Here is a 14,556-nt window from a genome sequence, read left to right on the forward strand (position 1 = left end):
TATTTTTTTTTGCTTTGAATTAATTTTTTGTTAGCTTGCGTGCAATAAAAAATCGACGCTCTAACTGCTAACTAAACATACTATATTTTGAAGCGATGAAATATTTTTTTTTTGGTAATTTCAAGAACCTTCACCATATGTTTTGGATTTTTTGTTTGTATTGCTACAATTTTCTTACTTACCCACTTCTTTGATGGCGGTTTACAAACAGTTTCTACAGCATCTGGATTTGTATAAACATACAATTGTTGAAAATTTCCCTAATTAGAGTAAATAAAATAAAATAAATATTTGGACATAAAAAACTCTATAAATAGCCTTTACGCCGCAAACTTTTGGGAAAGTACACATTTTTTATTTTTTTAATTATAAAGTTGGAAAACTTATTTTCTTACGTAGAAAAATCTTTGCATAATATATAGAATCATAAGTTTGAAAATAAATGTTAGAAATTTCAGTAAAATTCCATTGCAAATATTTATTAACGTTTAGATTGAAAACTTTTCTTATCTTCTTAATTTTTTTTATTTCCCCAYATTTCGTGCTAAAAATTTGTACAACCGCACTTGCAACGCGAACTTTCCTCACATATTATAATATAGCGCAACAGCGTAGCAAATGTTGAGTGGAGTGGTGCAAAGGAAATTTAAACACGCAACAACAGCAACATCACCAAYATCCTAAAGCTATCGGCGTGGCGTCAACTTGCGGCGGCAGCCACTTTGATGTGAGTTCATAATGTTTTACATGTTGTTCGACAAGCCTAGTAATTGTTGCYTGCTACATACAAGCTATGCACTTTATTTTGACACTGACGCGGCCTTCCCTTGCTAGTGTGGCATGCAACTTCAATAAGGCGGGGAACTTACTCATATGTATGTATTACCAATCCATTTCAGTTTATACATATGTATGTGCATGTGTTCGCTTGCCAGCTGCTTGCGGCAACACACACCTTGAGCTGKCAGACTCATTAGCATTTTTCGGCCGAGTGCATAAGGCTGGGGCGCATTTCCGGATGGAATGGGGGTGAAATGTGTATTTTTCTGTATGMAAGTGTATTTCTTTATTCGCTACTTCATTATGTAACTAATTACGAAKGAGTGTAATGTATACTTACAACAACAAAGCTACCGCTTTTGGAAATTTTTAGAGATTTAATTAAAAACCTTGCAAACTAATTAATTTTTCTTAAAGTTAAAAACAAAAATAATTTTTAATGTTTTCACGGGCTATCGAGTTTTGTGAAGAGCAAWATATGAACGGTAAATCAATAAAGCTATAAACACGGTTTGAATTTCTTAATAAATTAAAAAAATTCTTTTTTCGAAATTTAATTATTCCATTGAAAAATACTACTGAGAGGATTAATAACATGTTATCATATCCTTAACAGAGCACTCGTTAAGAGCCGTTTGACGTTGTTTGATTTGATTCTGAATATCAAATTAAAGGAACATATTTAAAAAAAWAAATAAAWAAARAAAARAAAAAAAAAAAAAAAAAAAAAAAAAAATTAATTAATTCTTTGTATTAATATTTTTTAACAGGTGGCAACTCCAGTTTTATTATATTCAAAGATTATTTTTTTCTAATCAATTAGAACAGTTTTGGAGCAATGGACACGATTGTAATAAATAACGTGCATTTATTTTAAAAGTTGCATGCCACTGTACATACATAGTATCGTGTAGCCTTGTGTACTTCAGAAATTGCTTCTYTTATTCAATAACATAATCCCTGAAGTATAGCAACTTTGATCCTTTCTCAACTTGAACTTCCTCTTCTTGCACCACCAGCACTTCTTCAACACACTAACACSAACACAAAAATTGTTTCTTCTCGAAAGAAAAGTATTGCACTCAACTGTGAATAAAATAAATGACACAATTTTTTCACTCTTCTGCCAAGCAGCGCCATATTAGCCCAAATGTTGCAACTCTAATAAGTTACTAGTTCGCTGGCACGACAGCTGAGCTACCCAACAACAACAGTGAAGCCAAAGCGGCAAAAATACACGCAAGCAAAAAAAAAAGGTAAACAAAGCATGTTAGTAACAACAGGCGCCTGGTGGCACATAGCTGGCGCCGCGCTGCCATTTTGATAAATGTGAAAGCGGCGGAAGTTTGCTCGAGATTTACGAGTTGTGGCAGGCAAACACCAAGCTTAACTTCAASCGCCACGCCAAAATAAAACCTAAACGCTGCCGCAAACTAAATGCCAACGTTGGCTGAGGCATGGTRGAAGCTGCGACTGCAYTGRTTGTTGTTGCTGTACTGTYGCAGCAACCAAAGTRGCRCAAGTTGCTGTTGCATGCCACAAACGCAGATTTTAAAACTTATAAAAWATTACTTTTCAAGACAAATTCACGCCACATAAATGAAAGAAATGAGCAATTTACAGCAGAAAACAAAACGAAAGCAAACGAAGCAAATACGAAGGGTTAAGAAAATAAGAGGAAATCCTATAACRTTTGATACGAAATTCCTAGACAAAAAGCCGTTAACCAAGGAAGTGTTTCTATTATGTAATAATTTTATATTTTATGCCACAAAATTGTTTCTTTCAAAAAATTATAACAAAATTTCATGAAGAGACTTACAAGCACCTCAACATAGAAACAGTCGAAATAATTCTTATCACATACCGTTACATTGCAGTACTCTACAAAGTGGCAGGCTCATTTATTAGGACAACACTTTCAGTGTTCCACGGTGTTTTCGTCTACTTTTTAATTCGCTCTACTTCGTTGTTGTCATGTTGTCGCAATGCTTGTTTGCTCAGCTGTTTACTTCGCTGCTTGTCTGCCTACCATGTTGTCACGTTATCTTGTCATTTTGATGGATCTCGGCTATAAGTCTTTGTGGGCACAACCGAGGTACAACAACACAACAACACAACAACAACATGCCAACACCGCGACAGGTTGGCAGGCGACACTGCGTTAGTGCGAAGTGCCAAAATCAACGACAACCACAACTTTGGCGTTGACGCCACACCGCTCACTTTTAGCTAGAATTCTCAGAGCCAATCCATGTTTTTTGGTCGCATGGACCTGAGTGAAGTAGGTGAGCCAGCAAGTACGTTTGCTCGATGCGCCTAGATAAAGGTCTGAACCTAATTTGTGACTATATTTGCGGGCTTAGGTTCTCAGTGAGCTCGACTGCGTGAGTGAGATAACAGTTATTTCAAATGAAACTGATGGCTGTTGCAGCAACTTGTTTGGTTTAAAAATGAAAACTTGATATTTTTAACGTAACTAACGGGCTTCTTGCATCTTTAATTTTTTTTTTAATTTATAAGCAATTATATCATGGCGTAGCCACTACTTGTGCGATTATAGCCGAGTTAACAATAGCGCGCCAGTCGTTCTTCTTTTAGATACGTGGCGCCAATTGGAGGATTCAAGCGAAACCAGGTCCTTCTCCACTTGGTGCTTCCAACGGAGTGGAGTCTTCCTCCTCCTCTGCTTCCCCCGACGGGGACTGTGTTGAATACTTTCAAAGCTGGAGTGTTTTTGCCTATTCGGACGACATGACTTAGCCGTTGAGTGACATATATAGTTTGCTTTTTGTTCGTGGAGAGAGTGCTTTGCTTCTCAATTGCCTTGGCAAGAGTTATCCTGCGTTGGATTTCCAGGCTGACATTATTGGTGGTGTTTACGCTGGTTCCAAGATAGACGAAATTATCTACGATTTCAAAGTTATGACTGTCAACAGTGATGTGAGTACCAAGTCGCGAGTGCGATGAAAGTTTGCTTGATGACATTAGATATTTCGTCTTGCCCTCGTTTACTGCCAGATCCATTTGCTTTGCTTCCTTGTCCAGTCCGGAGAAAGCAGAACTAACGGCGCAAGAGTTGAGGCCGATGATATCAATATCAGCTGTACACTCTTATCAAATATTGAAAGAAAAGTTGAAGCTACCAGTTAAAAAAAACTAGTTGCCTTAATTGCCACCTGTTTCCAATATCTAAAAATATTGATGTAAAATATTCAGCAATACTATGCTTATCAAAAATATTTTGGCAAAGGGTTGCCACCACAAACTCATTAAAGAAGTTTACCCGTGCAGTGGAAATAGAATCCACCAATTTTCTAAAAATAAAATAACTTTGGATTCGAATGCTTTTCTCGAAAAATGGTCCTGTATAACTAAAAATTTTCAATCCAAGTGACTAAAAACAAACTGGAAAAGCAAAATAGGTGCTAAGCTCGCTGAGCGACCTCTGGATCACCTGAGAGAGAAAGTTCGATGAGAATGTTGAAGTGGCGATATCATTGCTCCTGGAAAAATATTTATCAGATTTTATTAAAATAATTTTTTATGGATGGAAATGAATCATTTCTGTTTGGAAACTGGTGGCAAGGTTATAGCTTAYGATGCACTGCAACAGATCTGTGGCACCAAAATAGTTGTGTGATGTGAAAAATAAAACAAAGGTTTAAGTTCTCAAGAAAGTTGTAAACTTTAATTTTTATGAATGAAAAACTGTCTGCAGAAAAATAATATTGCATTTAAATYAAAAACAAATCATTTCTCATTTAACATATTCACTTTACTCACCACTGCTTCACCACTTTTCCTTGCGTCAATCAATAAAACCTTTAAAAAATGACGGACATAAAGAGATGAGCAAAGCTGCCAATTCAACGGCTGAAACACACGCACATGCGCAATAATATATTGTTGTTGGCAGCAAAATCCAAGCGATGCATTGCACATATGTCTCTTGCTTGCTTTTCCGGGCAGCGCTGAGCATTGTTGCCAGGCGATATTTCAAATTGAATGCTCAGTTTTAATTAAATTAATTAATTGTAATACTTCAATGGCGGTTGAATAAAGCATTCCACATGCCTGAACACTATTAAATACGCGCAGACAGACAGACACACTTTCGTGTTGATACAATGTGTGTATTCATCGCAGGCAATTCAATAAATCCAGCGCCAAATAAGGCAGCTGAAATCAGCTCCATTTCATGTCACTGATCAACTCCGCCAATGACACCCGACCTGCTGCCATAGATGAATGTATTCGACGTTGCAGACGCATGTGTGCCTAAGTGTGTGTTGTTGCATGCGTCTGCTGTCATTCAGTGCCTTTTGAAATTCGTCGCAATATAGTTGAACTTTAATTGAATAATTATCTTTTTTTTAAACACACCAAACATCAATATTTTAATTAAAATTTAAAATATTCTCAAATGTTGTTGGCAGTCTACTAATTTCTGAATCGATATACATATTTCAATCTTTATTGAGTGCTTGTGGTTGCTTCACACACCACGCATTTCGAGTTTATTATTGCTTTAATATTGAATAAATACATAAGTGCCAAATATATGCACAGCGACCAAAGGCGCACACGCACACTGGCACATAGAGAGWCAATTATATACTCTCTTATTTGTAAAACATCGGCAATGTGTGCTTGTTGACCACTTTTGTGGCAGACTGTTAGGCATGTAGCAAGCGCAAATATATACAAATCAGCCCTCATACATACAAATAATAGCGTTTTAACAGTGCAACTGCGTGTTGTGTTTGCGCAAATATGTGAGTATATAGAGAGCATACTTCTCTCTCTATGCTATAGAAATGAGGTCTTGTCCTGCCAGTGAGGCCAAAAGTTCAGTTTATGAATAAAACAAGCCGAAAAATTATTTTTAAATATAGTTGCTGAGTCCAATAGGAATACAACAGTGCAATGCTTACAAAATTGTTGATATTTACACRTTACACACAGGAAAGAGAAAGCATTATGAAATTAATTGTATACCCTCAGATCAAATTTGAGCCGGACTAGAGAAGTATTTCAATACAAATTATTATTATCACCGTCAAAATGCAAATAAAATGCATCGATAGAAGCGCACCAATGCTTTTTCCAATTTTGCATATTTATGTTTAAAGCTCGGTTGTCTTCAATGCCCTCAGCGAATTTTGGGTTTTCCAGTTTCGGCTCATTTTTGGAKCACCATTCTATAGATTATTGGACAGTTTCCACCTCATATTCATAAACACCTMTCTTGACACCAGTAATGCGGGTTTTTAAAATCTAGAGTTTTCAGCAATGCTTTAGGCATATCTGTTGCGACCTCTTCTCGATGTGGTATTTGCAAAAGATTTAGGTGTTTGGTATATTGGGACACGCTTCACCCAACATATTAACCAAAATGAGTTGAGCGGATCCAAAAGAGCTGCYGATATCTTTTGCTATCTAAAAAAGTTCTAGCAAACTTGTTGTAGACCTTCTATCCGGACTATTGCATGGTAAGCTAAGAATGGCCAAATGCGCACCAAATTACTTATGGAGATCAACCTTAAGACAATCATGATAAAAGGAAATTTCACTAGACTAGTTCAGCATATGACTAGATGGTATATAAAGAGGTTTGAGCTAAACGAAAAAAATATTTATATTTTAATTTGACTTGAAGTTGAAAAATAATTTCATACCGGCTCGAGTTTCAGACATATTTTTATTCAAATAAAGTCTAAAAAAGTCGAGTTTAAGAAGTTGAGTTTGAGTTATTAAACTCTCAATGACAACAAACTTGGTAAGCTTTGGTAAGCTGATCCTGTTTGTTGTTTACTTTATGGAAACCGCTTGAGAAATGCGGCCTTGTTAAATAAATTCATGACAATCATATCCCACACCAACATCTTATGAAAACATTTAATTTTATTTCGAGCTGTACACTCTTATAAAAGATTGTACCTTCTCCATTAAGTTCTGYAACTCGAATTATTTTCTCCAGCAGCAGATATAAGAAGTCATACRAAAAAGAGTTGCCCTGTCTGAAACCTCGTTTGGCATCGAACGACTTGGGGAGGTCATTCATGATCTTGACGGAGCTTTTAGTCTTGCTCAATGTCAGTTTACACAGCCGTATTAGTTTTTCGGAGATACCAAATTCAGACATCGCGGCATAAAGCAGCTCCTTTTCGTGCTGTCGAAAGCAGCTTTGRAATCGACGAAGAGGTGGTGTGTGTCGATTCTCCTTTCACGGGCGCATGGTGAATATCTGGTCCGTTGTTGATTTGCCAGGTCTAAAGCCACACTGATAAGGTCCAATCAGTTTGTTGRCGGTGGGYTTTAATCATTCACACAATACGCTCAATAGAACCTTAGACGTGACGTTGAGGAAGCTTATACCACRRTAGTTGGCGCAGATTGTGCGGTTTCCCTTTTTGTGGRTTRGGCAGWGCRCACTTAAATTYCAATCGTTGGGCATGCTTTTCTCCGACCRTATTTTACAAATAACATTACAAAAACAAACAAAAGGAAGAAATTAGTGCTAAAAGAACACAACAACTTGAAGTGTGAAGAGACAYCAGCAACGCAACACAACACGATAAACAGCAATATTGTCCAAAAGAGGCTTAAGCCGCCGCCGGCGCTCACATTCTAAGTACTCGTTACAAGTGAGCACTGCTTTCAAGTGAGTATGAGAATACATGTGACGCGCTCATAATAAAAATGAGTATTACTTCCGGTACTGGCGCCGCGCGCAAGAGRCGAAGGCAAACAAATAGCAACAAAAAGAACAATTGTGGATAGATATACTACATAAAAGATACTTAGTACAAAAGCTTTCGTTATTAACACAGACGAGGCACTTGCATTTCATTTACAGCTCTTTGTCGTTACACGCGGCACTTGTTCGTTTCGCCAGTAAGCACATAACCACTGTGTGCCTTTGATGTCACTACGCCACGGCAGGATCAGTCACTACTAGACTCGGTGTTGCGTAGTGCGTCGAAARTTTACAACAACTGTGCTGTGATTGTTATTGTTTTCTGTTSTCTGTCGACTGCTGGCTGACGCTGCTGTGRACGAGCCCYCTKCTGCGTCTGACAGTTATGGAAATGGTGGCGTTAACGATGTTGGCGGCAAGGCGATGTCTGTGGATGTGTCAATGCTGTTACTGCTGCCGGCGTTGAGTGATAGTGTTTGCTGTGCTTATAGCTGATGGGAATGGAGTAACGAAGTTGTAGTACAGTGAGAGAGTGTATAAGTCACTGTCGGAACATYTTTGCCGTTATTCTGGAAAAGTGCTCAACAAGAACTACCTTAAGTTGCTCCAGATCGCCTAAATATAGGTAATTACACGTGTTGCAGCCACGGCATTTAATTTTTTTGTTTGGGGTGAGACGGTGTTGTTACTTCCAAAAATAAAGTTTTTAAAGAATTCAAAAATACAACTAATAACCTTACCCTAAGAATTAAAAAAACAAAAGAAATAGGGCTACCGTCGAGACATTATTTATTAGGAAAAGTTTTTGGTCTCGACTAGTTTCTTAATATTTATTCCGATATGAAACGTGTATTTGAAAAGTAATGTGAAYTTTTGTGATTTGATATTAGTAGCACCCTGAATGTGGGCAAAATTCCATATCACTACCCAAAGTAATATTATTGACTACATTTAGGCTTATTATAWGAAAMTAATCTCTTTGAGGCCACTAACACCCATCCCTCCATGAAAGGCAGCTTATGAAAACAGATTTGCTTTTATTTGTTCAGACGCTTTGTTGCCCCATGTTGCACAGACAATGACTTAATCTCTTTACCGCATTTATTTGCTGCGCGTGTTTTTATGCCCTTCAATGTAAGCCGACAGCAACACGAAGCGGCTACTCGTTGATATTTAAGTAAATAGTTGTACCTCCGAGCCGACAGTATCCCGATGAATGTGCTATAAAATAAGCGCAACGAGAAAACAAAAGCAGAAGCACTGAGTAGTCATCAAAAGGGGCAGATAGCTGGCGCCGCAGGGAAACACTCTATAGCGTTCAAATATATGGATACGGCAACACAAACACATATCCATACAGACACACATTATACATACAAGAGACTCCGATTGAAGTCAAATAAGGTGAAAGCGGTACAAATGGAATGGGAATAATATAACTGTACAAATAGTAGTTGAGCCACGCCTAAAGATTGCAGGTAATGGACTCACGCAAGATGGATGGATGCTTCAAGTGATGAGCGAGCWAGTAAGTGAGGTGTTGTATGGAGAAGCAGAAGGAGCAACATTAATGTTGGCAATTTCAGACACTGTATGGCAAAATGGCAATTGCGGAAAATTAAAGGAAATGAAATTCACTCACAACGGAAATAATGTACATCATTATTCGCATGTCCATTCTGCAAAAGTACAGTGCCTACCTGGATACACACACAAGTATACCTGTACATATTTATGTATAAATCTCTGTATAGATTTACAAATATGTGTGTGGGCGTACTGTGAATCGACATTTGAGAGGCAGACAAGAAACAAAGGCGCGCCAATGCATACACACACACACCCAAACAAACACAAGCACATTTTCATACATAACATCAGTGTGCGGASGCGGTCGGGGCACACGTTGGCCACGGAAGGATACATTTTACCTTACTCAACATTGTAAGCACAGCCTAATTAAACAGCGCAACCGAAAATAAAAGAAACGGTCGGCAGGAAGGCAGCATAGCACGAATGAATGCTCGAATGAAGGCACGAATAAATTCACTTTCACAATTAAATGCCAGCGAGCCAGCGAGCCCGTGAGACTAATGAGGTTAAGAGCCGGAAGCTCAAGGAAACAAGAAAATTGTATAGATTGTACGGAAACTGCATGCCGAAGGGGGCCATGGGTGTGGCTGAGTTGTAGTAATTGTGACACTTGGGTTTGCACATACCGCCGCACGCCATGTATAATTSTAAATGCCTTTTAAATCAATTTAAAGTGTGAAGCGAAAATATTTCGAATAAATACCCACTATTGAGTAATAAACTGTAAGTAAATGAAGTGAGTAAATTAAAAGAGGCTTCRAAGCGGCGTGATTGGCTGACGCTTTAATTGAATAGACACACTGTAGCTACCTAGTTGCTTTAAAAGTGTGTGTGTGATTTGTTTCAAAGTACTTTGTTTTTGAAAAGTGAGGCAGTCTATGATTTCTTAAACGAATGAAATATAAGAACGAAATCGGAAGTGAGATTTGACTATGCAGCTTTTTGTACAATTGAAAGAAAACAATTTATGCTGATCTGTCAGCGATATCCCCTATAATAAAAAAAAAACTCTGTACTTATGTTGGAAAATGAASTACTGCCTCAGAGCAGTCATCCACGTAGCTCAACTTTAGTTATCCTTACATTCCAAGTTCGTTCTGGAAGTTGAAAAAAGTACGACATCTTACCAGAGATGAGAGATGAGAGAGATGCAGAGTTATTGGCATCGTGGTAAAAACAATGCAATTTACTGATTTTTATTGAGCTAAGTTTTTCCATKTTGCTTAAATARAAACGTATTASTATTATATGTGTCTCAAAAAAGTCCAGACCATTSGTTTTAGTAAGCCGCAAGAGTCTCAAATCTGTACTTTACACATAGGGTATAAACCACTGTCCTATAGTACAGCTTAGCAATGAACTCAGTGTTGAGTAAACAGTGAACATAACCATAAATTTAGATTATGAAATCGAATTTGGTCAAACTTGAATAATTTTCCAGGTCGACAATAATTTTCTACTTCAACTCACACCTTTGATTAAATAATGGGTATTAAAAAAACCTTATCCAGTGATTTCTCAGCTTTCTAAAACAACTTCAAAACTGAACTTTTAATCTTTTGAAATATGAACAAAGCACCTGGAGAAATTTTTGAAAAATAATATTTTTAATTTTTTGCATAATTATTCGTTTTTTAACGCTCAGAGGTTTCAAATGCTTCCCAGTTGTTCAACTCTTACATTAAAAATTGTAGTTACAGTTACAATACAGTTTTCTCTCGTTGTAACTCGAATACTGGAAAACACAAACAGCATAAACATTCGCATCCGAATTACCAAAGTTTCCATGTATTTCAAGATAACATACCGATTTTGCAGATCACTTCAAAATTTCGCAACACTTGATAGGAKATTTATGCGCACTTACCTTAACCGAACCAGAAATTAACCTGCCAACAACAGTTACTTAACCGTGAATGTGTGCTTCATCTTTCATTATGCCATTCGGCCACTTGAAACGAATTCGAGCTAAAATCTTTMCCCGCTTTGCTGTTGAATTATTCAGCAGTGTGCATAAAAAGCGAAATGGCTGGGAGCTAGCAACAAGCAGTGAAGCTTTAGTCATATGAAAGAGTGAGAGAGAGAGTGTGAGCACAGACGCACATTTTTCTGTATGAAAGCATAAAATTCTCGAGCCTTCGGCGAAATCTGCCAAAATGGAATATTGAAATTCAACGAATATTTAACTGAGGAACAAATAGAGCAGTTTGAAGGAAAATATTTTATTCATCKTAATACACCCTATATCTAGCAACTAACAGTGCTTATCCAGAACTCGTTTGCAGTCCACTGCTAAGTTTCCATACTTTGCTAATGACCTTTCTGATAGCCACAAAGGCACTAATACAACAACTATAACAACAAGAAATGTAAAAGTGTTGCTGTAACAGGACAGCTGAAGCAAGACTGCGTAACTAACGGTAAATGGCAAAAAGGTAAAATAACAACGCATTACAACATTTAATCAGGTATTTGAGCAAACACATGTCTGCTGCTTACACAAACACACTCACACACACTTAGTGCGTGTAACTATGTGCGCGCGCTTATTGGATAACGGATAACACAGCTGCTAGCTCTTAGAGCAGCTTCAACTTTTTGGTGTACTTTTGGTATTTCAGCATTTAATGGGGCTCACCGAAACTCAACTGGCTGCCCAAAATGGTTATTCAGCACCAATATCAACGCTTCAACTCACCACTGCTGGGGTTTAAATTAGTTGGTATTCATTTCAAGTGCTGCCGTAACAACATATATTCATATCTGTGTCTATGTCGGTGTTTGTGTGTGTGTAAGTGCTGTCTTTGTGTAGTAAAATGTTTTTTTGGGGCTTAAGTTTCACTTTGTGCATTACCTAATGACCGAAATACTTGGGTAAGCTACACTTCTAGTTGCTTTTGTTTGCTAAGATGTTTGTACAGTTACTAAAGGAGTGCATAAAAGTAGATGAAAGCAAGGCTTCCGCTAWAAAAGTTAGGGTAAGTGTGTGAAAGCTCCGCAAAGTGATTTATGTACCCAAAGTTCAAGGCCTAATGAGTAATGTATGCGTTTGAAAGCAAATTCTCTAACAAAAAAGGTATAAAACTAAGTCTATAGTTTGGGGTATAAAATGGGTTTACGCAAAGTGATGGTGTTGTAAGGAAAGAATATGCTTCTTTGAGGAAAGTCATCATCACTCTGAAAATTTAAACTTTTGAAAAATTGCAATATGTTTGTAGGTTTTTRCAATTTTATCTAGGCTTGAGAAAAATAATAATAGAGGGAGTTTGCTTTCATTTCTCGTTTATATTTAAGAATGTGTTTTCGATAATGAAAATTTTAAGAATAATATTGTCGAAGATTCGTGAAATTTCGAAAAGTGTTTATTAGAATGAAAGCTTTGTAAATGTCTGCTTTTTAGCCTTTTGCCTTTTAAGCTAAAGGAAATGTCGAAATCCTGAAAACTGTGTATATACGATAACGACCACCATAGCTAGCTTAGTCAATTTAACCACGTTCGTCTGTCCGTCTGTATACACGCGAAAGACTTGCCCTCAATATTTGAGACATCAACTCGGCATTTCGCAGACGTTTCTATTATTATTATTAAGGATCAGTTCGACGAAACTGTTCAGTTCTGTCCACTAAAGCATATAGCTAACATATAAACGGATCGTTCAAAACCAAAGCCTTGTATGAAAAGGTTTGGTTGATCGATATGGTACAATTCCTTGTTTTTCAATAATTAATATTATTTTACTACCATTTACCTGCCAAAGAACTCTTATATACTCCAGATAAGTAAAATTTACACGGCACTAAATATTTAACCACTTCAACCACCAACAACGCTAACAACAGCGATTACATGCCAAATAAAATGAATACATCACATTGAAGGTGGATGTGAAGTATACGCCCAGGTGCACCTCGGTAGCTGAATGCGCTTAAACAATGGCCTGAATGCATTTAAGGTGGGAAATCGCCCGACCGCTCGAGAGCGCACACATAAAATACCGGAAAATGAAATTACTTGCGTTTTGAAGAGCAATTGTCTATTYTTTACAGCTGGCCATTAGAAAAGCATGCTTGTGAAGCCTTTTACACTTTTGCCGTTTTTTGTGCGCTTCTCTATAAGATAGTTACAAAATTGAATTGTGGCGCAAAAAAGGGGCAAAGAGTACGGTGCAAGAAACAATGCGGTGTTAAAGAAAAGGAAAACAAATTTGTTAGCAATTTTAGAACAAAGGCTTCGCAAGCAATTGAAATTGCAATGAAACGCAAAGGTGTATTTAAAAGAAAACAACAAAAAATATAAGAAGAAAAATAAAAAATTGAATGTAAGGAGTAGTCGTGGCTGCGGAGCTACACACTGCGCCTGACAGTTGTTGTTGTTGTTGCTGTTGCTGCTCGGGCTACTGCAGTTTTGCATAAAAAGGGGAATTGAAATTGCGGCAGCAAGACGAAAATTGCAACATGCAAACGGTGAGGTAGAAAATGGCAAGAACAATAGCAACAACCAACAAAAAACACAAAATACAAGGAAAAACTCACTCACTTTGAAGTGACAACAGAGCAAATCGGAGGCAATCGCTCGAAAAGTGTTTATACACCCGCCTTTGTGAGGGTTGTTAATGCTTTTGTTTAGAATTTTTTCAACGCTCCTTTGCCMCTTTGTGCAGCATAAAGGGATTGTTTATAAAACGGTTGCTGTTGCTTTTATTGCAAGCTGTCAGCTTTGTTGGCACTTGAAATGTGTGTGTTTTTTACTGGAAAGATATTTTGCGCCTACGGCTCTACTAGCTTGTACACACATACACATACGCATATAAATGTGTAATGCATGTCTGTTATTGCAAGAGAGAAGTGCCCTGGAGTGCGCTCAGCAGTTTGCGAGGAAACTCTTATATGATATGTAAAGCTTAAAGCAAGGAGGTACATACATACATATATATTGTGTGCCAAAACACAAATTGCTTGTATTTAATGTATGGTTAACTAAACTTTAATGTTTTGTATATGAGAMATATTTTTACAATTTGTGCTACTAAAACCAAAAATGAAAGTTAAAACTTCCCAAATTTAACTACAATTTGATGAAAAATATTTATTTCTTCTCGCTCCTAAAATGTAAGTAAGGAGGGACGCAAAAAAAATTAATTTGCCACATAATAATATTTTAGCACTCAGAWTACACCACAAATACACAATAAAACGAAAGCAATATGTAATATGTTTGATCTGAAGCCTGCTAGATTCGCATTTGAGCAGAAAAAAAGTCTTAGCTTCATAGTGCCAAAAACCCGTTTTAATCGTTTCTATCGTGAACAGCTGAGGCTCAAGAGACTTAAACAACATTACACACTTAGTCGCCTAAAACTAGCACAAAGAGTTGCGCTGCAAAAACCGCACTAAGTGGAAGTAAAATAGGAAGAAAGCAGAAGAAATACACACTTTCGCGCTTGTCGAAAGCTTGTGAGATGTAAATCTAAGCTAAGGCT

At 37.2% G+C, this 14,556-nt stretch overlaps 1 protein-coding gene across 7 annotated transcripts in view; it reads right to left on the bottom strand.

The window, feature by feature from the left end:
- LOC108969624 (collagen alpha-1(XVIII) chain) overlaps nt 1-14,556 on the bottom strand; it is a 396,591-nt gene that overhangs the window by 148,665 nt on the left and 233,370 nt on the right. For all 7 annotated transcript variants that reach the window (XM_018934460.1, XM_018934459.1, XM_018934458.1 and 4 more), the window contains exon 5: nt 183-260. In XM_018934460.1, coding sequence (XP_018790005.1) covers nt 183-260 — 78 coding nt within the window. The remainder of the gene's footprint in view (nt 1-182; nt 261-14,556) is intronic.

Source organism: Bactrocera latifrons, unplaced genomic scaffold, assembly GCF_001853355.1.
Source record: "Bactrocera latifrons isolate USDA-ARS-PBARC rearing strain unplaced genomic scaffold, ASM185335v1 scaffold_26, whole genome shotgun sequence".
Taxonomy (NCBI): domain Eukaryota; kingdom Metazoa; phylum Arthropoda; class Insecta; order Diptera; family Tephritidae; genus Bactrocera; species Bactrocera latifrons.